General features: G+C 39.6%; 2 protein-coding genes across 2 annotated transcripts in view; one reads left to right on the forward strand and one right to left on the reverse strand.

Moving 5' to 3' along the window:
* The window catches only part of LOC144352209 (fructose-2,6-bisphosphatase TIGAR B-like), a 31,883-nt gene that overhangs the window by 3,929 nt on the left and 5,698 nt on the right, over positions 1 to 22,256 (forward strand). The window lies entirely within an intron of this gene.
* Positions 6,696 to 8,532, reverse strand: LOC146728181 (zinc finger protein 862-like). The gene is made up of 3 exons (XM_085496229.1): positions 8,175 to 8,532; positions 7,040 to 8,150; positions 6,696 to 6,915 (listed from the first exon to the last, which is right to left on the reverse strand). Exons 1-3 carry the CDS (start codon positions 8,530 to 8,532, stop codon positions 6,696 to 6,698), a joined length of 1,689 nt encoding a protein of 562 aa, XP_085352355.1.

Genomic DNA, 22,256 nt, shown 5'->3' on the forward strand with positions numbered 1-22,256 from the left:
GCAACTCGTTGTCGTGCGTTTACAACTATAAAGGCCAAAGTTTCGGCCTCGTGGGTTTACAAGATGCTGACAAAAACTGTGGCCTTTACAGTTATAAACGCACTCCAACTCGTGCGATTAACTATACTAAATGAATGTACTATATAGTCAGTCAGGTAAGCATAAACAATTGATAAATTGAATTCTAAATGTAAGTATGGGTAAATACAAATACATGCTGTTGTGAAATAAGACCATACACTTGCGCAAATGAAACGCACAATGAAGTTGAATTTCATTTTGCGAAGGATAGTATCAACAGAGATGTGTATACTGAAAAGTAATATCTATCCTTTTTTTGCATCGCTGAGCATTTCTGTTTTAGTATATTGGTTTGAAAATGTTGAATTTGCATGATTTGCAATGGTTTTTTTTTAACTGAAACTCCCCTATTGATTGAATCCCGGGTTTGAAGGAGAACGCCACGCCACGTGATTTGTTTGAATACAATGGTGAAGGGTGCAGTTAGACCGTCCGATCTCGATGGAACTTTGAATCAGTCATACGTAGTTTAAATTTATGTTGAAGTTAAAAGTTCCTCTACAAAATTGTACATTGGCAATGGTACTCCACTGATGGGATGACTTTCGTCGACAGCGGTCGTCGCTGATCTGTACGCTACAACTTTGCTTGTGATGTTGCTTATTAGCCGTGGATTGAAAAAATCTTGATTAATACCGGTTTAAATGTTGCTCATTTGGCGTTGGTAATCTTTATTCGGAACTGGGTAACGCCGCAACGTCGCCAGCAGAAACCTCCTGGTACTTCGATGTTGATAGTTGCTCTTCCTGGCAATCGATAATTTTACTGCGTGTGAATCTTCCAAGAGCCCTTCAGGGTTTATAAAGTTCTCTCAATCGTAGTATTCCATGTGATGTACACCTAATATGCCAAAAATGTTGCTGAACGATTTGAACTGGATAACAATAGCAGACGAACATTTGTTTACAAAATAAAAATAGTTCTAAAAACAAGCAATATGTTTTCGGCTGTTGCCATGGTAGGACATGAACGTGAAGCTAACGTCGATTTATAACTAAAACCGGGCACCGTATTATACGAAGTTGGCAAAAAAATATTCAGTCTTTAGAAGTCACTTTATTTTATTGCAAGAATGTATTCTGCCGTTAAATGTATTATTTCTGTTTTGCGATAGTATTTTCTAGTTGGAGGCAGCGTTTACATTTCATTACGTTGATACAGTGTAACAATATCGGCGCCGGTGTGCAACGTAGCCAAAATAAAAGACATGATCATTTGAACACTGCTATTACAAGACTGGTAGGAGGTAATAAATTTGAGGCGAAGGTATTCAAAAAACAGTTTTTGGTTGTTGCCATGGTAGCGGTGGGCCAGGGTTGTTTTCCAATTAGTGATGGTACGACCTGCCTGTCAAGTACCGGTATGAACAAAATTAGACAAGCCAAACAAATTTAAAACCTGTTGCTGGTGAAAAGTTACCCCAACTTTGGGGTAATTTTTCTCCGTAATGAAAATAGACATAAGAAAGAGTAGAATGTCGTCCGTGCTTTTTAATCGAAGAAATGTAGGGTGTGGTACATTTGCGTGAAGGTGTTCAAAAAAATCAGTTTTTGGCTTTTGCCATGGAAACGGTGGCCAGAATTTGTTTTAAGATTTTATAACCTAACTAGAGTGAAGGTGTGACATGCCTGCCAAGTTTGAACCAAATCAGCCCAGCCAAAAAAATCACAGAAGAGTTAAAAAGCCATTCCCGGTGAACAGTTAGCCTAACTTTGGGGTCAGATTTCTCATTAATGAAAAAAGATATCAAAAATTCAAATAGCAAATTTGTACCCACACTCAAGCTGAGTAAAATGAGCTATGTCTGAGGTGTTGTATCCTAAATTTGAGGAGGAGATATATTTAGCGCGAAGCTATCCAAAAATCAGTTTTTTGGCTGTTGCTATGGCAACTTTTTTTCAGATTGTTCCTAATAACTAGGGTGAAGGTGTGACCTACCTGCTAAGTTTGAGCAAAATCGGCCAAGCCAAAAAAAATCACAAAAGAATTAATACGTGAAAACACTGGAAATCACACACAGACACACTAAAGTGATTTTAAGGGCGATCCTAGTGGAGCGGATCGCCAATACCATGTTCATTTGCATATTAACTGTGATACCGAAAACATTATTGCATGGGTGATATGCAAATTAGTTTTAGTCCAAATAAGTGACTGCCTAGAAGTATCATTACTGTTGTTCAAATTTCATTTCACTCAGCAAGTATATTCATGTACCCCAAGGGTAAAATATCGTACTTCTAAATATTGTTTATTTCTGCTATGTTTCAAAAAACGCTACTCTTGAAAGGACTACATACTTTGTTTTCTCTCATACCTCATTTGCATATGGGATGTGGAAATACCGATTTTGATTTCAGGGACGAATTAAAATAAACTGCAGTACATATGCAATAATGTGAAATACTTCATTTTCACTGTAAACATTTTCCCGCTAAAATAATTTCCAGTGAACATGCCATTTCCCTCATATTGAGACTTGACACAACACAGTGAAAATTGGATTCACACGTTAATGCTTGAAAACGAAAATAAATTAAGTGAAATTCTATGTGACTTCATGAGAGTTGGAAATGAATAAATTATATGACACCCGATCCTACCACTCCATATACAATGTAAACTACACCCCCAAAACATCCTTTCACCAGTTTATTCTATTTGACTTCAGGAGAAATTGAAATAAACAAATTATATGACAACGAACTTAATTTTAATTTCAGCCTCTAGTTCAGCACTAATTAAATAAACTACCTCGTCTTCATGCCAACTTGAAGTTATTCATTGCCTACATCAGTTACTTCAAAATCTTTGTTTCAATCCCAGGAATTTCACTTGCTATTAATTGCATGGGAGTGCCAGTCTTTTATTGACTCCCGTGTGCGAAGCACAAAAGGGAGTCTTTGCAGTTACCCTGTCTGTATGTCTGTATGTATGTATGTATGTATGTGTGTATGTATGTCACTTTTTTTGTTCCACCGTTATCTCAAGAACCACTAATCAAATTTTGATGAAACTTGGTACATAGATGCTCTGGGATAATGCGCAGAGTTGATTAGGTTTTGGTAAAAATCTATGAATATTAATTACCTAATTTGCATGATAATTAGCTGATTTTTAGCTGTCCCGAGACTGTTCCACTGATATCTGAAGAACCACTCATTGGATTTTGATGAAATTTGGCACATGGATACTCTGAACTAGTGCGCAGATTTGATTAGTTTTGGGTAAAAATCTATGAATATTAATTACCTAATTTGCATGATAATTAGCTGATTTTAAGCTGTTCTATGACTTTTCCACTGATTTTTGAAGAACCACTCATTGGATTTCAATGAAACTTGGCACATGGATGCTCTGAACTAATGCACAGATTTGATTAGTTTTGGGTAAAAATCTGTTAATATTATTAATTACCTAATTTACATAATGATTAATCAATTTTCAGCTTTTCCACTGATATCTCAAGTACTAATCATAACATTTCAATAAAACTTGGTACATAGATGTCCTATGACACTGCACAGACCTGATGGTTTTTAGGGTAATATCAGTACATATTAATTACCTAATTTGCATAATTAATTAACTTTCTGCTTTTGATATTTCGAGTAGTAATGAGGACTGTTACTTGAGGACTGTGCAGAGACCTAATTAGTTTTTTGGTAAATATTTGTGCATATTAATCACCTTATTAGCATAATTAGTTAATTTTCAGCTTTTCACCTGATATCTCAAGTACTAATCATCACATTTCAATGAGACTTGCGACATAGATATTTTAGGACTATGCAGAGACCTGATTAATTTTGAGATAAAAAATTGTGCCTATTAATTACCTAATTTGCATAATTAGTTAATTTTTTGCTGTTCTATGGCTGTTGCACTGATGTCTAAAAACCACTCATTGGATTTCAATGAAACTTTTAAAGAGTACCCATCACATTTCAATGAACCTAAGACTATGCACCATATTAGTTTTTGGTAAATATTTATGCTTCTTAATCACCTAATTAACATAATTAATTAATACTAATATCTCAAGTATTGATCATCACATTTGAATAAAACTTGGTACATAAATGCTCTAGGACAATAGACAGCCTGATTAATTTTGGGTTAAAATCTGTTCATATTAATTCTCTAATTAGCATAATAATTAATATTTTTTTGATTCTAATCACATTCCAATGAAACTTGGTACATTGTGCAGACCTTATTAGTTTTACACCTAAATCTGTTCATATTAGTTACCTTATTTGCATAATTAGTTTTCAGCTATTCCATCAATATCTCAAGTATAAGTAATTTTGAATTAATTTTTAATGTGTCTCCAAAACTCTCAGCACACAGGAGTTCTTTCTAAGCTTTCTTTGATTTTCTATTGTAATGTCAATTTCTTGCGATTACTCGGAACATGAAGCTGTAACCACAGGGGCTGTAACAAAATCCTGGTATAAGCACCAGTTATATAGGCAGGCTTCAACTATGCATGTGAAGCTGAGAGGTATATCCAATCCGATAGATTTCTCATTGTTTGGTAACTATTTGCTGCAAATGTAACAAACATCAATATAAAGATGTTACCCACACAGCATTCTACAGGTTACTTGTTGTATATATATTTTAACAACACACTAGTAGCTTCACGGTGAGTGGCTTTCGCGATAAAGGGTTTCGTATCTGGCGGGTTTTGCATGGAGTAGAGCTTTGTCTCAGTAACTGGTGCTTTCATCCTTGTTGAGAATTAACATTTGATGTTTCCTTAACCCCTGGTGCTATTCTGGGAATACCTTCCTGGCAAGAGTTCCAAAATAAGACCCATGCTCTGATAATGCCTCTAGTTTCAAAGACCAATAAACCGTACCATTATGATCTTATTGGTGCTGCAAAGGATAGTTGAATGTTGTTTATTGAAATTAATAATTCCCATAACCGGTCTCCAATATAGATAAATTGTAGTATGCAACAAACTGTATAACTCAGTCTCAACAATGAAATAAAGGAATGTATATATATACATGTATATATATATATATATATATTTACATTATTACTAATGCATTGCAATACAACTAATTCAAATTGAAAGAAATTGCAATATAAAATATTCCATCAGTCATTTTTATATGCATATATATTTGTCGTTTCGCATATTTTATTCTATTTAAATCAAAATCCTGATAATACATTTTCAATAAACTTTTGAAGGTACCTGGAGCTTTTCTGGCTTTCGCTTGCACGATCTATAGAAAAAACAAAAGCCATAACAAAGGGTACCTGGAGGTGGCACACAGACACCCCTAGTTTAACGGGTCATGTGTACATAAAACATGCGTACGTGTTTGCATTATCTCAAAAGATAGTAAATACTTGTAAATTATAGGATAGGATAGGATATTTTATTTGGAACGTACACAAAAACAATGCTTGAGTAAAGTCCAACGTAAGAAACATACAGTATCACAACTAATCTAAAATAATTTTAAAATCTGAAAAACAAAATTAGCTAAAATACTACAAATATATTTGTCTACACTAGAGAAAACATTAATAAACAATTCTCCATTTGGTAATGTTTGATAGTCAGGTGAGTATTTGAACAATGTATAGAGGAATTTTTTTCTGTGTTCAGAAAAACTGTCACAATGAAAAAGGTAATGTTTTTCATCACCCACATCCTTAAGAGTCACATTTGTTACATACCCTGTCAATTTTATTTATTCCCCTGTGACGACCTACATTTTGTATTTCAATTGGCAAGAAGTGGGCTGAAATGCGAAATTTGGTTAATGCTACTCTGTGTTTTTTTTTTATATCATCCAAGTATTTTTCAAATTTATAATTATTTTTGAATGTTTTATAAGTACTTAGTTTATTATGACCAGTTTTGTTCAACTGACTTTCCACATTTGTTGAGTAAATTTGGTTTAACTTTTCTTTAAACAGATTGCAAAAATTTGCCTGATTAGTATCCGTGTTTGTCATATTTGTAATTTGTAGAAGTTTTTGGACAAATTTATACCAGGGATCGTATTTAAACCCACTACTTTCTTTAAAAGCAGCTTTGATAATTATGTTGTTTGTTTTCTTACATGACAACCTTTGATAACATTTTATGACAGTAGTACAAACATCAATCACAAGTGGGAAACGACCTAGTTCACCTCTACAAGCAATATTCGATGCCTTCCTATGTACCGGGTACTCCCAAAACTCTCTTACAAAACTTTATATGAAGTTTTTCTGGTAATATTTTGTCAGAGAATAGCTTTGATACAAAAACAGTATTATCAATCTCTGATTTGCTATTGCCAGTTCCACTAAATAGATTAGTCAGAAAACTATCCCAGACTTCTGACCCATAAAGCAGTGTTTCAGCCAGGATTTCGAAACGTGGGACACAGTGACCCATGTCAGCCAAAAAGTGGGGACACACAATTTTTTTTAGGGACACCCATTGTTAAATTTTCATAATTTATTGCATTTCACTCAAAAAAGTATGTTTACCTTTAATTTTTATTTCCATGATTGACAATGTACATAATACACATCAGCAAAGCCAATCAATATCAATACTCATTAATGAGATATACGGGTATAGATAATAACATTCATTTCGTATGAAATGCTCTCCTTGGTTTACTTGATTTCCATAAAGCAAGGGCTTCATTCAATTGAAAATCTTCAATACTGGGTCCCTCGCCAGAGATCAGAGACAGCGTGTCCACTCTATGAGGTTGCAGTCTATTACGCGTTTTGGTTTTTATACGATTCTGAATCGAGAACCCACGTTCGCAATCTGCTGTTTGAACTGGAAGTATAAGTGCTAAACTCGCCAATTTAAGTAGATTTGTAAATTGTTCTTTATGATATTCGTATATTATCTTCCATAAGGTTGACATCTTATCACGTGGATATTTCTGTTGCACTACTAATTAATGGCTTTACAACTGACCATTCATGCTTGGTCTCATCGCCGTCAATTATAGCCGTAAACACCGTACCATCATATGACTCGCGATCTGTACCAAAGTGATTAATTAACGTGTCCATTTCATTGTTTCCGTATTCACCGAGGTCGTCACTTGATAAGTAACTTAGCGGTCGCATAGCTAGAATAGTGAATGGGGTTATAACATCACTAGTCTCCGTCGGAAATCTTTCATTTAAATTCTCCAAAATATTATCGGTAAAGCTCTTTGTCGTGTTTTCGAATTGCTTCACAGCTTGGGGTGATGCGTTGATCGAATGGTCGAAATACTTGAACTTCGATCGTTTGTCACGTAGTGCATTCAACTGGTTTACAAATTGTCCACCTTCCGATGCGATCGATTTAATTTTCGCAATGGCACTGCTAACGGACACTTGAACCATTGCGATGTCGATGTCAGCCTTTTGAAAAACCAAACTCAATTGTGTCATAACGGGCATCACATCAATCAACAAGTGCATTGTTGCAACGAACTGAAAGTCGGTCATTTTGTTCATTATTCCCTTTGCTATCGGGTTTTGTCGTGATACTGATTCGAAGTAAGTAACGAGAGAGCCATACGTTCTATAAATTGTTTCTAATGCACTATAGAACGAAAACCACCTCACTTCGTGGACTTCTTTATATTTCAATTGTGGGTCATCTAACACCTTTTGTATATCCTTCACAGCTTCGACACGTACGGATGAACGTTTAAAATAATAGTAAATGTTCGTCAACACTTGTTGGTATTTCTTCATATAGTTTACTGAGTTTGCTGCCTGACTTGTACAGAGAGCGAGGCGGTGCGCCACACAATGGACACTCATATAGTTTACTGAGTTGGCTGCCTGACTTGTACAGAGAGCAAGGCGGTGCGCCACACAATGGACACTCATATAGTTTACTGAGTTGGCTGCCTGACTTGTACAGAGAGCGAGTCGGTGCGCCACACAATGAACGCTCAACAAAAAAGGATTTACTTCACGTCGCAATCTCGCTGCAACTCCGTTAAGCCGTCCACGCATGACACTCGCCCCATCACTGCCGAAACCAAGTAGTTGTCTTGCTTCTATTTTTTCTGATCTAGTAACATCTGTTTCAGCGTTTCAGTGATTACCAATGCAGTTCCATCCTTTACTGAAACATTTCCCAAATAACGAGTTCTTGGCAGAAAGTCCGAATCCATAAGTCCTCACGTATACAACCAGTTTTTTGGTTACTGATATGTCTGTACTTTCGTCCGCCAACACGCTGACAAACTCACTACCATGCAACTGATCTTCAATATTTTTACGAATTACAGTGGCCATGGCATCCTGCATTTCGTCTGCAGTTTGTTGGGTAGTGTATGTCGCATATTCACCAGATTTCAATTTTCCCAGCGTGTTTATTCCTTGAAGTTGTAATAATTGTAATAATGATGAATATTTCCGAGTGGATATGTCTTCCTTTGCAAACCAATATACACTACGCATTGCCGATATAATTGATTCTTCTTTGTCGCTCAGAACACGTGACGTGGCTTTTTGAAAATTACGGCGTAAAACAATTTCTTGAATGGCTTTTTTGTGATCAGAGCACTGCAAAGTGCAGAGTGGACGTCCGAAAATTGAAGCATCCTCCGCTACGCGTGTCTGTAAACGGATTTGATTTCCCGGTGTCTTGACACCATTTACAAATCATTCCTTTCTCATTGTGACGGATCAACCACTGTGAATATTGTGGTTTGTGTAGCCACCCATTACTGAAGTTTCGGACTTTCTGTTTCTTGTGGACCGGTTCGTTCGTATCATCGTGTTGTATGCTCTGGTTTGATTCAGCTTGTGTTTCGGTGATGTTGACATTTTCATCAGTGTCTGTCGTACTCGTAGTAGCTGCCGTACCATGTCCTCCAAAAAAACTTGTGATTCGTTTTTGGCTTGACATTCTTATGACGATTGACACGATGGACGTAGTGACGGTTAATGTAAATTCCCCTGTGTTCACGTGTTTCGACTTCCAACTATGTTGAACTGCCACAGAGCGGCAGCACAATCCGGTCATGCTGCGTTCACGATTGTTGATTATTACCTAGTGATGATTAAAATAATGATAAAGTAAATTTTTTGAATTGTTATGAAATGCAAATAAATTTCAACTTATTTCATCGTAAGCGAATGATTCTGATCGCATTTTCAACACTTGATGCTGTAGAAATGAATATGCACCATGTTTTGACCTGACAGGTCAGGTTGATAATTAACCAATGAAAACGATGGATGATGCCAACGTGTTCAAATTACCAAAGCTCATTATAAAATTAAAATTATTTTGTTTCATTTTATAACGAAAGTATATTCTAAAAGAAGTTTCAAATAAAAACAAACCCAACTACATTTAATACTTAGTAGCAAATGATCGCGGCAGCACAATCCGGTCATGCTGCGTTCACGATTGTTGATTATTACTTAGTGATGATTAAAATAATGATAACATAATTTTTTTGAATTGTTATGAAATGCAAATAAATTTCAACTTATTTCATCGTAAGCGAATGATTCTGATCGCATTTTCAACACTTGATGCTGTAGAAATGAATATGCACCATGTTTTGACCTGACAGGTCAGGTTGATAATTAACCAATGAAAACGATGGATGATGCCAACGTGTTCAAATTACCATAGCTCATTTAAATATGTTAATGTTATTGAACGCAGCACGGAAGAGATTTGCTGATGTTGTTGTACGATCTTTTTGCTTGGGTTGAGTTGAGGACTTTGGTCGAAGGACTGTCTGGGCAATTTCGTCCCTGGCAGGCCGGGTAGATCAGACTCAGTCTCCACTGCGAACTCTCGGTGGACAAGCAGGAAGAAACACGAAAGCATGTTTGTATTCAAACACGTTTTTTTAAGGGAACCCCCGTTCCTAGCCACGGCTCTCCCACTAATTTTGGGTGAGGCCGAGGCTCAGGCTAATTGCACCTCGGGCACTGAATGCCAACAGGGTGCTGGCACCCAAGCCTCCGATCTCGGGGCAGGGCTTTCAGGGCAGGGCACACGTTGACCCCTCTCCTGCCAGCTAGGGTTTGTCACGCGGTAACGGTACAACGGTAACGAATTTATCCTTGTGTCCGGTCTCCCCTGTGGGTTTTGACTCCCTTCTTACCGACCCACGGGCATCCCCAGCGGGAACCGACCCTGTCATGAGACGCACAGTCGAATACGCTCCCTCTCACATATTTAAAGTGAAAGGAGACGCAGTTCGCTCGTGTAGGATATAGCCGGTACTCTGGGCGGTCCCTCACTCTTCCATCCGTAATGACTCGGTGAGCTACGCTTTTGGGGTGATGTGAAGTATCATCGATCCCAGTGATACGATGTAAATACCCCCACCCTTGATCCTAAAGTGACCACTTAAGGTTGCTTCAACGCTTATGGGATCATGGGCATCGGGATCCAAAGCAACCCCGTCAGCACGTCTCTCCCTGTCCGTCCGAGTGCGAAGTGGGGTGCAGGGCACGCAAACGGTGTTGATGGGCTGACATTGGTCAGCTGCGGAGGGTGTAACGCTTAAGGCCCCGGTGGGGAAAACATTAGGCAACACTTCCCGCTGGACCAAACGCTACCCATGGTCGTTCTTGCCAACTCAATCAAAGACGACCCATCCATCCCTGAGGGCAGAGTTGCTTGAGTGCATTATTGTGCGCGCCCAGGACTCTGGAGACCTCGCAGGCAGAACTCACCAGCCTCCTAGACCAGGTGACACTTTTACTGGTGGGCCACCGCACATCAACGTGCGACACCCCCTAGTGTCACCTGGCTTTCTTGGCCGGGGCCACTACTGTGCTATGAGACGCGGCCTTAGACACATGTGTTTTCGCCAACAAGCTGAGTCGGGGGTACGTCCCCACCTCAGTCACACAGACTGGACATCTTCCACCCTCTTTGTTCAGGGAATGGTGGGTACAGTCTCGGAGCTTCGGAGTGCAATGAACCAGAGGGTTCAGATCGAATTTGCTAGCCAGTTGGCCCTGCCAAGGGCAAGCTGAGGGCACTCCAAGCACAGAAAACACAACGCCCTAGGGCGTCGTCCGCTAGCCAGAGTCAGCCAGGAGTCAAGCTCTCATACCCTTCCATGGGAGGGAAGAGTAGTGGCGCACCCCCAGGGAGGAAAGAGCCAATTGGTGGCTCCTCACCCTCACTGGGCGGACGTCTACCCCGGCAGTGGGGGAAGCGTGTTTGACACTCACCTCTGCAGCCTGGGGGACTGGCATGTGTTCGACGAGTTGCCAGTGACTACTTCAGGCCTTGCATAACTCACCTCATAGGAGAAGAGAGCACCCCCCTCGCAACTGCCGAACCCATGGCCTCATATCCCTGTCGTACCCATATTGCGCCAGTGTAGTCCGGTTTGGAGACAGCGGGTGACCGATCCCTGGACCTTTCCAGGTGGTGACATCCTGTTACAGGATACTGCTGAAATCTCCATTTCCCCCATCAGTGTCTCCCCTCTTGGGCATTGCCAGGGGACTACCGCAAGGCGGAAGCAATCAGACAGGAAGTAGCAATTTGCTGGGAAAAGGCACCATACACAGGATACATCAGCCGGAACTAAGTCCAGACTTCTACCCAAATGTTTTCGTAGTACCGAATCTACAAGTGGCGGGCGTCCAGTTCTGGACCTAGGCAGACTGAATCAGTACATGCTCCTCGATCGGTTCCACATGGAGACACCATTCAGAGTTCTTTTCTCCATCCACCGTTTCGACTGGCTAGCCCCACTAGACTTAAGCGGGGCTTACCTGCACATACCGATGCACCCAGCGAGTTGCCATCTCCTTTGAATCGCCCAGCTGGGCCAGGTATTTGAATTTCGAGTGCCTTCCCCTTGTTCGGGTTAGGCACAGCACCCTGCATGTTCACCAGAGTGATGAAACAAGTAGTGCTGCTGCTTCACCAGATGTTGGTACACGTCAATCCATACCAAGACAACTGATTACTACACAACCCGGGCAAGGGGTTAATAGCCAAATACGTCAGGCTAACACAGGATTTACTTTGCCAGTTGGGCTCGTTAGTAAATCGACAAGTCCCACTTTGACCCAACACGCAGTAGGTACCCTGGGCATGGAGTTTTGACACAGAGGTATGCTTGGCTATTTCAAGCGTGTTGCTTAGCGCTAAGCAGCCTAGCCGAATGCCTAGTCAGCGTTCCGTCAGTGTCCCTCCGAGAACTAATGCGGATCATCGGAATGATGACCTCGGTTCGAAGGGTCGTTCCCAAGGCCGCACTACGCAGCCAATCCCAAGGATATGGCTCCTGCATTAGACTACCATATCAACCAGCTCGAACTAAGAGCAGTGCTTATAGCACTACCAAGCTTTCTACTCGTAGTTCGAGACCACAGAGTCCTGCTCCACACAGGCAATGCAGCGGTGGTCTCCTTCAAGAAGGAGGGGGGACGCATTCCCCATCATTGTCGTTCCTAGCGGAGCAAATCCTCCTTTGGTGCTTGGAATACAATGTGGAGCTAATCGCACACCACCTTCCAGGGGTGAGGAACAGTCTGGCGACGCCCTTTCAGGGCGGCTCCGTCTCAAGAACACAGAGTGGCTGATACCCCAGTGGGTAGCCTTCAGGCTGTTTTGGCTGTGGGACGGTCCAAGGTTAGACCAGTTTGCCGTACCCCGGAACACCAAGCTCTCGAGGTCTGTAACTTTAGTACTACGTCATTATTGTTTGATTACCAAAGGTTTTTAGATTCATGTGCTGCAAGTTACAGAGCACATACCAAAGCGGCCGTCCCTCAGCAAATAATGAAACAAAAGGAATTTTCAATGTCGAAATCACGAAACTCGACCTTTTTATGCAAACTGAGAAATTCAAATTACTAAACGAAGTACAGGACAATGAAGATAAAAAGTGAATATTCGTGGTGTATATTTTAGGTCTAACCGGACTGGAAGACTTGAAACAGTATTCAATTTTACTACTTTTTATTATTATTATTGTTTATAGATTGAAATGTATTTTGATCGATTTAGTAGATTTTGCATTAGTGCAATTGCGTGACAAAACAACTGGATGTTAAAATGCATGATGGGACCATGAGGTTGGGGAGAGCGCCTTTTTCAAGATGTCAGACTGACAGCAACTAGTTTCCGAAGTCTACGTGACGTTTGGTCAGTGAACACTGATTACTTTGTGGCTGGTTCATGACGTGAAATTATCACGAACTCGTACGATTCTGCGGACTATTGTTTTAACGGCGAATCGTCCACGTCGATCTATGCTCAACGACGTGAAATCTGTAGCGACCTGACAGGGATTCCTTCACAGTCTGTGAGATTGATTGCCATCCTGAATTTGTGCAGATCCAGACACTATCCCGTCGAACTCAACCTGCGCAACGCATCAGATGTTTAACAGCGATTGAGCCCAGCGTCTACTGTGTGGAGTTTGACCAAACACGAGTCTATAACGTCGTTCGAAGCCTGGCGACAAAATCTGCAGTATATTTTGTCATTGGATCCAAATTTTGCTATATTTCTTGCCAATGATTATACATGGAATAAGAAGTCTAATGCCACGCCACTGCGTAGTTTTACCAACGATGATGAAAGTGTCAGAGAACCAAAACGTTGAACCGCTCAACAAAAGGTCATGCATCTCAAACTAATGCTGGGTCAAATTTGCCAATTATTGTCCCGTAATTTCACGCAACACCATCATAAAGTCGTCCACATCCATGTCATCAATTTAGCAAGCAATTCGTTTACACTATGGCTTCCAGACCTCAGGTTCACATTTCCTGGATTTTAATAATATTAAATTAGAAGCTGACGAACGCCCAGAAGATCTATACCAACGCCTGGTTTCATTTATTGAGGACAGCTTGTTACATCGTGACAGTGTTATAAAACATCATTGGGAAACCACCACCATTGATGAAGAACTCGCACCTTCCTAAGAAAACATCATTGTGCTCACATGGTTACGCCTATTACACCCACAGCTACCAAGCTTAGTGAAACCATAGACGTCATGTAGACTTAGGTCTATGGTGAAACAACGGTATGGCACTGAGTTACGCTCGAAGACGCTTGCTATTCTAAAACCAGAAATTTCTCAGGCATTAGATTCTCTTCTGGAGACGGTTCACGCTTCAGTCGACACCAAGGTTTTGCGCTCTGTTGCCAAGCAGTATATACACACCAAGGACCGACTACAACATTAACCAAGTGCCAGAACACTAAATCATGCCCATTGTGTAAACAAGCTAAATACCAACATTTCCTAATCAATTGTAAATATTTACCAACAGGAGATCGCTTAAACATTAGCAAATCTCGGCAAAAAGTTGCCAGGATGATGAGTCTGACTGTGATGGTGAAGATATCACCACTGATAACTACAGTGACTAACCGTCAATAGTGTTTGCACTTGCAGAGTTAACACAAAGCAGTCACCATTCTTTAGGCTTTCTACCACCATCACCCTCTGCAATTAACACTAGACACTGGGGCTGAAACCAACATAATTAGGTCTTCACTTGCTAAGTATATAGAAGCTACTATTCAAAATAGCTTGCAAAAAGCACTCCAGGCTTATGGGTTGACACCACCTTGAGTTTTTAGTGAGACTCATATCACACTTAGTAGAAACGGTATTGATCTTACACTCAACACACTTGTCATCGAAGAATTGGATGTTGACATTTTAGCTGGCACACCATTCATGACAGTCAATGACATTTCTGTATGCCCAGCTATGCAGCAAATAACTATCAAAGGCACACATGTGGTTAGGTATGGAATCGAAGACGGCACACTCAATTCACATAAAGTACATGTACATCTAACAAAGGCATTTGTATTGCATTCCCCCCAGCCTCATCTGTTATTTGGCCTGATGAATTTCTAGAAATTAAACTACCACCTAATATTGAAGAAGATGGAACTTTCGCTATTGAGTTGCGTCACGATTCACCCAGCATGCGTAACCTCAAACTGTCACATAGATGGCCTCAGCCAGATATCATCGAATCAGTCGCAGGCAAAATTCACATTTGTAATGAGTCAATGTCACCAAAGGTGATACGGCGCAATGAACACTTTTGCCAAATTCGTCATACCACATCACCACCATCAGCAACGTCTAGTACACCAGTCAAGGATACGCCTGACAAATCTCGTCCACACTCACCAACAATGCACTCGGATAATGTCAACCTTGACCCTGACGCAATTTTGAAGAACGATGAGTGCTCCCAATTTCGCAGTCTACTTCGTACGATGTCTTCGATCCATCAATTTCTGGTTACAACGGTGCATGTAGAAATTTGAAGCATCTGTCAACATGGGCCCTGTTGAGCCTTCTCAAAGAAAGGGGCGCATCCCTCAATATGCTCAGGATAAGCTTGTAGAGTTACAAAAAAAGGTTGACGATCTTGAAAAATTGGGGGTACATGTATTTCGTCGACCTGAAGACGTTGGAATTACCGTAGAGTACCTAAATCCGTCATTTCTTGTCAAAAAACCAACGGCGGTTATAGACTTGTTACTGCATTCACCAATGCCGGTCGTTACAGCAAACCACAACCTTCGCTAATGCCCGATGTCGATTCAACACTACGAACCATCGCCTGCTGGAAATACATGCTCAAGACAGATCTAACCAGTGCTTTCTACCAATTCTCGTTAGCAAAGGCCTTGATGAAATACTGTGGTGTCAAAACACCTTTTCGTTATGTGAGAGTATATACACGTTCAGCCATGGGCATGCCCGGGTCGGAAACTGCTCTTGAGGTGCTAATGTGTCGCATATTGGGTGACTATATACAAGAAGGGTGTGTCACAAAACTCGCTGATGACATCCCACTTGAACTACTCCAAAACTGGGCAAACGTTCTACAAGCATTAAGTACGTGTAACATTCACTTGTCAGCTAGCAAAACAACAATTTGCCCAAAGTCCACAATCTTTTTGGGTTGGATTTGGCGAGAGGGTCAACTTTCAGCGAGTCCTCATCGCATTGCAACTCTTTCATCATGTCCACCTCCTGACACTGTCCGTGGACTACGCTCATTCATCGGCGCCTATAAAGTATTAAGCAGTGACATCAAGGGTTGTGCACCTATAATCAATCCATTTGAGTCAGCAATTGCAGGCCTGTCATCACCAGACAAAATTCAGTGGTCAGACGGTTTACTGCATAGCTTTAAAACAGAACAATCTTCACTCATACAGAAGTCTATTGTTCTTCCTCGTCCCTCTGATCACCTATGGATCGTAACTGATGGTTCCGTCACCAAGCATGGCATCGGCGCAACTTTCTATATTAAATATGTCAAACTGAAAAAATCAGGGAATTATTTGTTTTCATGTTTTATTGATTTCTCCAAAGCATTTGATTCAGTCTGGCGAGAAGGGCTGTTATATAAACTTTTTCGGTTAGATGTGGGAGGAAATTTTTATAAGGCTATTAAAGCTATCTATAAAAACACTAAATATAGCATTAAATTGAGTGCAGGGATTACTCCATATTTCAATTCATGCAGAGGGGTAAAACAAGGGTGTAACCTTAGTCATCAACTATTTAATATTTTTGTTAATGGAATCTGTGATGATGTTAAAAATTTTGACCCTGCAGATTTAAATGGCTTGAAGCTCAATTGTTTGTTATATGCTGATGACTTGCTATTGTTTTCTACAACCCAAGAGGGGTTACAAAAGTGCATTGATGCAGTCCAAAATTACTCTAGCTATTGGCATTTAAAAGTAAATATTAACAAAAGCAAAATCATTAATTTTAATAGACTAGGTAAAAACTTAGAAAACAAATTTCAGTTTTATTTGGACGCCACTAACTTACAGTGTGTTAATTATTATAATTACCTTGGCATTGTTTTTCAAACAAATGGTAAGTTTCATAATGCTATGTCTAGGCGACAAGACAAAGCACAGAAAGCGCTGTTCAAGATGTACAAAATGCTTTGGATCAGTGAAGAATGTTATTCTGTTGTTATGTCTGGCTAAAAAACTATTTAACTCTTATCAAACCCACAGCTTTATATGGGGCTGATGTGTGGGGAGGGGTTATTCTGAACATCTATAAGGGGTCTGGTAAAAATAAATGTACAGTTGACAATTGCAATTTTGATACAAAACTTTTCTCAGATAAATTAATTCCAGAAAAACTTCATATTAAATTCTGTAAAAGGGTTCTGGGTGTGCACAGGAAGGCATCTAATGACCCATGTAGAAGTGAAGTAGGTCAATATCCACTTACATTGGATATCTGTGTTTCAGTTATGAAATATTATCAAAGATCAGTATGTAAAAAAAAAACAATTCTATCATTGATGCAGCCTATGAAGAATCCAAAACTTTTGTGCATGACCCATGGCTTAACTTTATACAAAAATTACTAGTCATAACAGATCTAATTCAGACCCACATCAGAATAATTTTTGTGATATTTTTAAAGAGAAGCTCAAATGTTTGTACCGTATGAAGTGGAAAAACAATTTGTTGAACAATTGTAAGCTTGACTTTTACAGGTGTACTAAAGAAAATTTTGAATTTGAACATTTTTTAGAAAAAATTAAAAATAAAAATCATAGAATAGCTTATACTAAATTTAGAACTTCTGCACATTTTCTTCCCATTGAATCCGGTAGACATAAAGGCATTTTGAAGGAAAACAGGCTATATGATCTCCATGAATGCAATGAAGTAGGGGATGAGAAACATTACATTTTATATTGTAATAATTGTCAAATCAAAGAACAAAGATCTAGATTCCTTGCAGCTTTATACATCTATGCCCCAAAGCTGGAAGATTTTAGCATGGATGAATTATTTGCTATTATTGTTTCAAGTAATGATTTTTTCATTCTTAGCATTTTTGCAAAATTTATTTTCTATATTCTTGATATGTTTTAGTACTGTAAGTTTTTGTTGTTCTGAATGTTTTGTTTTGTTTTGTTATTATTATTGGACTTTACTCAAGATTTCATTGGTAGTTCCAAATAAAAAATTCTATCTATCTGCGCATGTCTGCCACGCGTTGCTAGTGCTCCTCAAAAAACACGGTTTTTCATTTGCCTCAAATAGTTAGTAAGTTACTACTATTTTTGTACTATCTTTTTTGTTAATACTTACTACATACGTACGCTTATTTATTTTGATTTTACGGTATAAGTCTACCGTGTTTTAGTTTTAGTTTGATTTTGTTTTTCACTTTCAGTTTGCTCGTCGTGGGGCCTTTCGAAGATGGTGGCCTCCACGGCGGGTACACGTGTCAACCATTTTGCAGCGTTGACATGTAAACACGGTCTCAAATGTGAGTCGATTGATGGGATTTCAATTGAAACCTATGTTAAAAGTGTTTCTTCTATACTCAAACCTACTTGTATTATTGCTGTCTCTCGTGCAAACGGAAGTGTCATATTTTTTCTGGATTTGATCAACGCTGTTGAAACTGTTTGCACTACTGGTCTCTCAGTGGGAGACTGCTTCATTCATGTACAACCACTCGTAAAACCCGCCACTAAAGTGATTCTTTCAGGTGTACCACCCTTCATACCCATTCATGTTCTCAAAACTAAATTGTCACGGTATGCGTTTAATTCCACTCGGGTGTAAACAACCAGAGTTGAAACATGTTAAATCTTTTCGTCGCCAAGTTTATATGCTATGTGATGGTAATAAACTTGACGGTGTTATTAATGTAACATTTGAGGAGAGACAATATAGAATTTACTTGTCTACTGATGAGATCGTGTGCCACAAGTGCTTTAAAAAGGGGCATATTATGCGAAACTGTACAACAACCCAACAGTCAATTTCGGGTGACCCTGTTCGTGGGCATTCCGTGCAAAATACTGATACACACCCCGACCCCAAACCTCTACCTACTGATCACACTGTTGTTGATGAAAATAGCCCCTCCCTTGATAAAACTGTTGACAATAATGAAACTATGGAAACTGAAAATCTACCCGAAAATGTGGATCAGGATTATGGTGACACATTAAATGATAATGGTGACAATAACGACAAATACAAACGAAGAAAATGAAATGAGTGACAAGGTTATAAACGATAATGACATTAATGAAAATGAAAACTTGATAACACACGCTCCTGGTACGAGCAAAACCGATACAAATAATACAATGTCAACTGATATCAAAACAACAAATGTTAATGTAAATGATGAAGAGGTGGTACTAACCCACCCCTTTACTCCCCCTATTTTACCAGGAGAGTCATGTGACCCATTTGACACGACAAAGCATACTATCCCTGTAGGTCTGTCTGAGGAGAGGTATGATGCGGAGTCTGATGTGTCTGACTGTTCTGAAATATCGACCTTATCTTCAGAAGCCATGGAGCTTTCCGTCTCGAGCGAGAAAGTAAAACTGCTTTCCTGCGAAGCTTTAAACATTTTCTTGGTTGAATCTTTCAATTCAAGAAAAACCATTGATGTGGCTACTCGTTTATGTCCCGATCTCAGGTTGCTAGCACGCTCGCTCAATGAGGTGCGTAAAACCCCGGACCTACCAAGCAACGAAAAAGTGCGCATTCAACGGGTTGCTACTAAAATAATAAAACATATCAGAAAAATGAAAGATCCTACCCTCGTGGTTGAAAACCGCGACACCTTAAAAGAAGGAATTTTAAAGAAAAAACGTGGTATTCAACCATCACCAGCTACCGACGTAGCAAATATAAAATAGTTATATGTTATTGCAATACAGTTTAATTTAGTTGCTCATCATGTATAATACAATTTATATTCCATATATTACTGTTTTAACTTTTTATATTATGCTAATCATGAGCTTCTCTGCTGTTACATGGAATGTGCGCGGGTGTGCGCGATACCAGCTCTTTGAATTCCTTAAATTAAATCATTCCAGCGACTTCTATTTTCTTCAGGAAACTCACACTGTCCAAGCTGATGAAGCCCAATGGCAAATTGTATGGCGTTTTTCCATTTTATTCTCGCATGTAACTCACAGTCTGCTGGTGTGGCTATTTTAGTCAATAAAAATACAAATAAAAACATCAAGGTGTTGAATGTTGCTAGTGTTTTCCCGGGGCGTTTGCTTCACGTACATCTGGAGATACACGGGTCGCCAGTTCACCTGCTAAATGTCTATGCGCCTACCGTTGGGGTGGATCGGCTTGAATTTTTTAAAATACTTCAGAAAATGCTCAATGTCTTTAATCAAGACCCAATCATAATTGGCGGTGATTTTAACTGCACTCAGCACCCTGACTTAGACAGAGCTGGCAGCCCGGAACCACATGCTCAATCAGCTATGTCGTTATCTAACATAGCCACGCGCTTTAAACTTGTTGATACATGGCGATATTTTAACTCAAACATGCAAGACTATACATGGGTCAGAAATGACAGCAAGTCCTGCATTGACACGTTTTACATATCCAAAGCTTTCTCACCAAAAATCAAACGTAGCACAATCGAAACTCGCTGTAACCTTTCTGATCACGCACCTGTTACGATATGCATACTAATCAAAGACGTCACAAACAGAAACCCAATATGGCACTTCAATACTAGTCTTCTGCATCACGAAGAGTACTGCCATATCCTCAATGCCTTCTGGTTGCTATGGCGTTATGAAAAAGTTCGCTTTGACTCCGTTCAAATGTGGTGGGATATGGGTAAACTTATAATAAAGGAACTAACAAAACAATATAGCACGAAACTCAGCAATAACTATAAATGCATAAAACAAAATATTTGTGATGACATACACACCCTTGAACAAGTTGATCGACCCACTGATGCACTCACAACACAATTAAATGAAAAAAAGGCATTACTTCAAACTTTAATGCACAATATGAATCAAAAGGGAACAGTATCGTATCAATGTTGAGATTGGTCGCATTAAAAACGTCAATAAGAATCCCGTAGCTCAAAAAGCCATCCGTGAACTGGAAGAAGAGCTTCTCCAGCAAGATCCAAGTGGTGACCCAGTTACTGCTGTAAAACTTGCTATAGCAACCGCACGATTGAACTCTTGCATTCACAGTCGTGGACTATCAGCTCGCAAAATGTGGATACTATGTGACCAATTCACTAATGAGCAAATACCACTCGTCGACCGTGAGCTCATTACACAACAACACAAGTCACGCACTATTAATCATCCATACAGTCAAAAGTCTAAGACCAAAAATCGCAACAGTACAGTCAGCAACATCAAGGTAGTCTACTTACGGTCTGATCGCAACAAGTCCCATGCTCGCAGTAGATTCCTCGTTGTCAGTATCAATAGGGAGTGGTGCTTCATTAGAAAGTTCACTGGTTCACAGCTACACGCTACTTCATACAAAGTCAAATGCAACAAGTGTTATAAAGTACCTGACCAGTACTTTGAAACCACTACTTACAACGAAACACCTGTTCAAGACAACAGTGATACAGAAGCCAATGATCACCAGGTATCCAGCTTTCCTTCCAGTCCGATTACACCTGAAACACCAATCGAAATATGTCTCCCCACAATTGATGACAATTGTTATCTTGTAGACAATGTAGTCAGTAATGAGACAAAGAAAAACACTGAGAATATTGAGTCTTTGCCTAGTCCCCCTCCAATATCTAGACCCAACGACATCTTAACCTTCAAAGTATCTAGAAGATTATGTAACATAATCTATGTACTCTTTGTGACATTTATTGGATCATTTTGCTTGTTGTGCCATTGCCACTTGAGCAATGATTTTTTGAGTTTTTTCGTGTTTTCGTTATCGTTGATTTTTTTCGAAAAAGAAAGAAAGAGTGCAAGCCAGTAACTAGTAAATTATTGAGCACCAGCGGCTCGTATTTATAGTTGTGTGCGCTCTTTTAGTAGCGCTGTGCATGACGGGTTTGTCCGCCATTGTTGTTGCTTTTCATTAAAGCTGTTTCTTATCGTTCACCGGTGTTTGTATCATTACTGGCGTTGGGTGAACAGTTAGTAGAATGTCATTCAAGCCACACCGCTAATATTACAGTGTTTTCTATTGGCTGGAAGTTGAAATATGTCGACATGACTCGCACTGACACAAGGCGAAACAGCGCATGGAACAGTACGAAGCTCGCCCGCAATAGTCAGTGGTTGGGGGATAATCGGGATGTGAACGTTTCAAACTATCTCAAGACGAACACATCCGACCACCAATCCCTTTGAAT

This window comes from Saccoglossus kowalevskii (genome assembly GCF_978046115.1).
Source record: "Saccoglossus kowalevskii chromosome 4 unlocalized genomic scaffold, keSacKowa6.1 SUPER_4_unloc_1, whole genome shotgun sequence".
Taxonomy (NCBI): domain Eukaryota; kingdom Metazoa; phylum Hemichordata; class Enteropneusta; family Harrimaniidae; genus Saccoglossus; species Saccoglossus kowalevskii.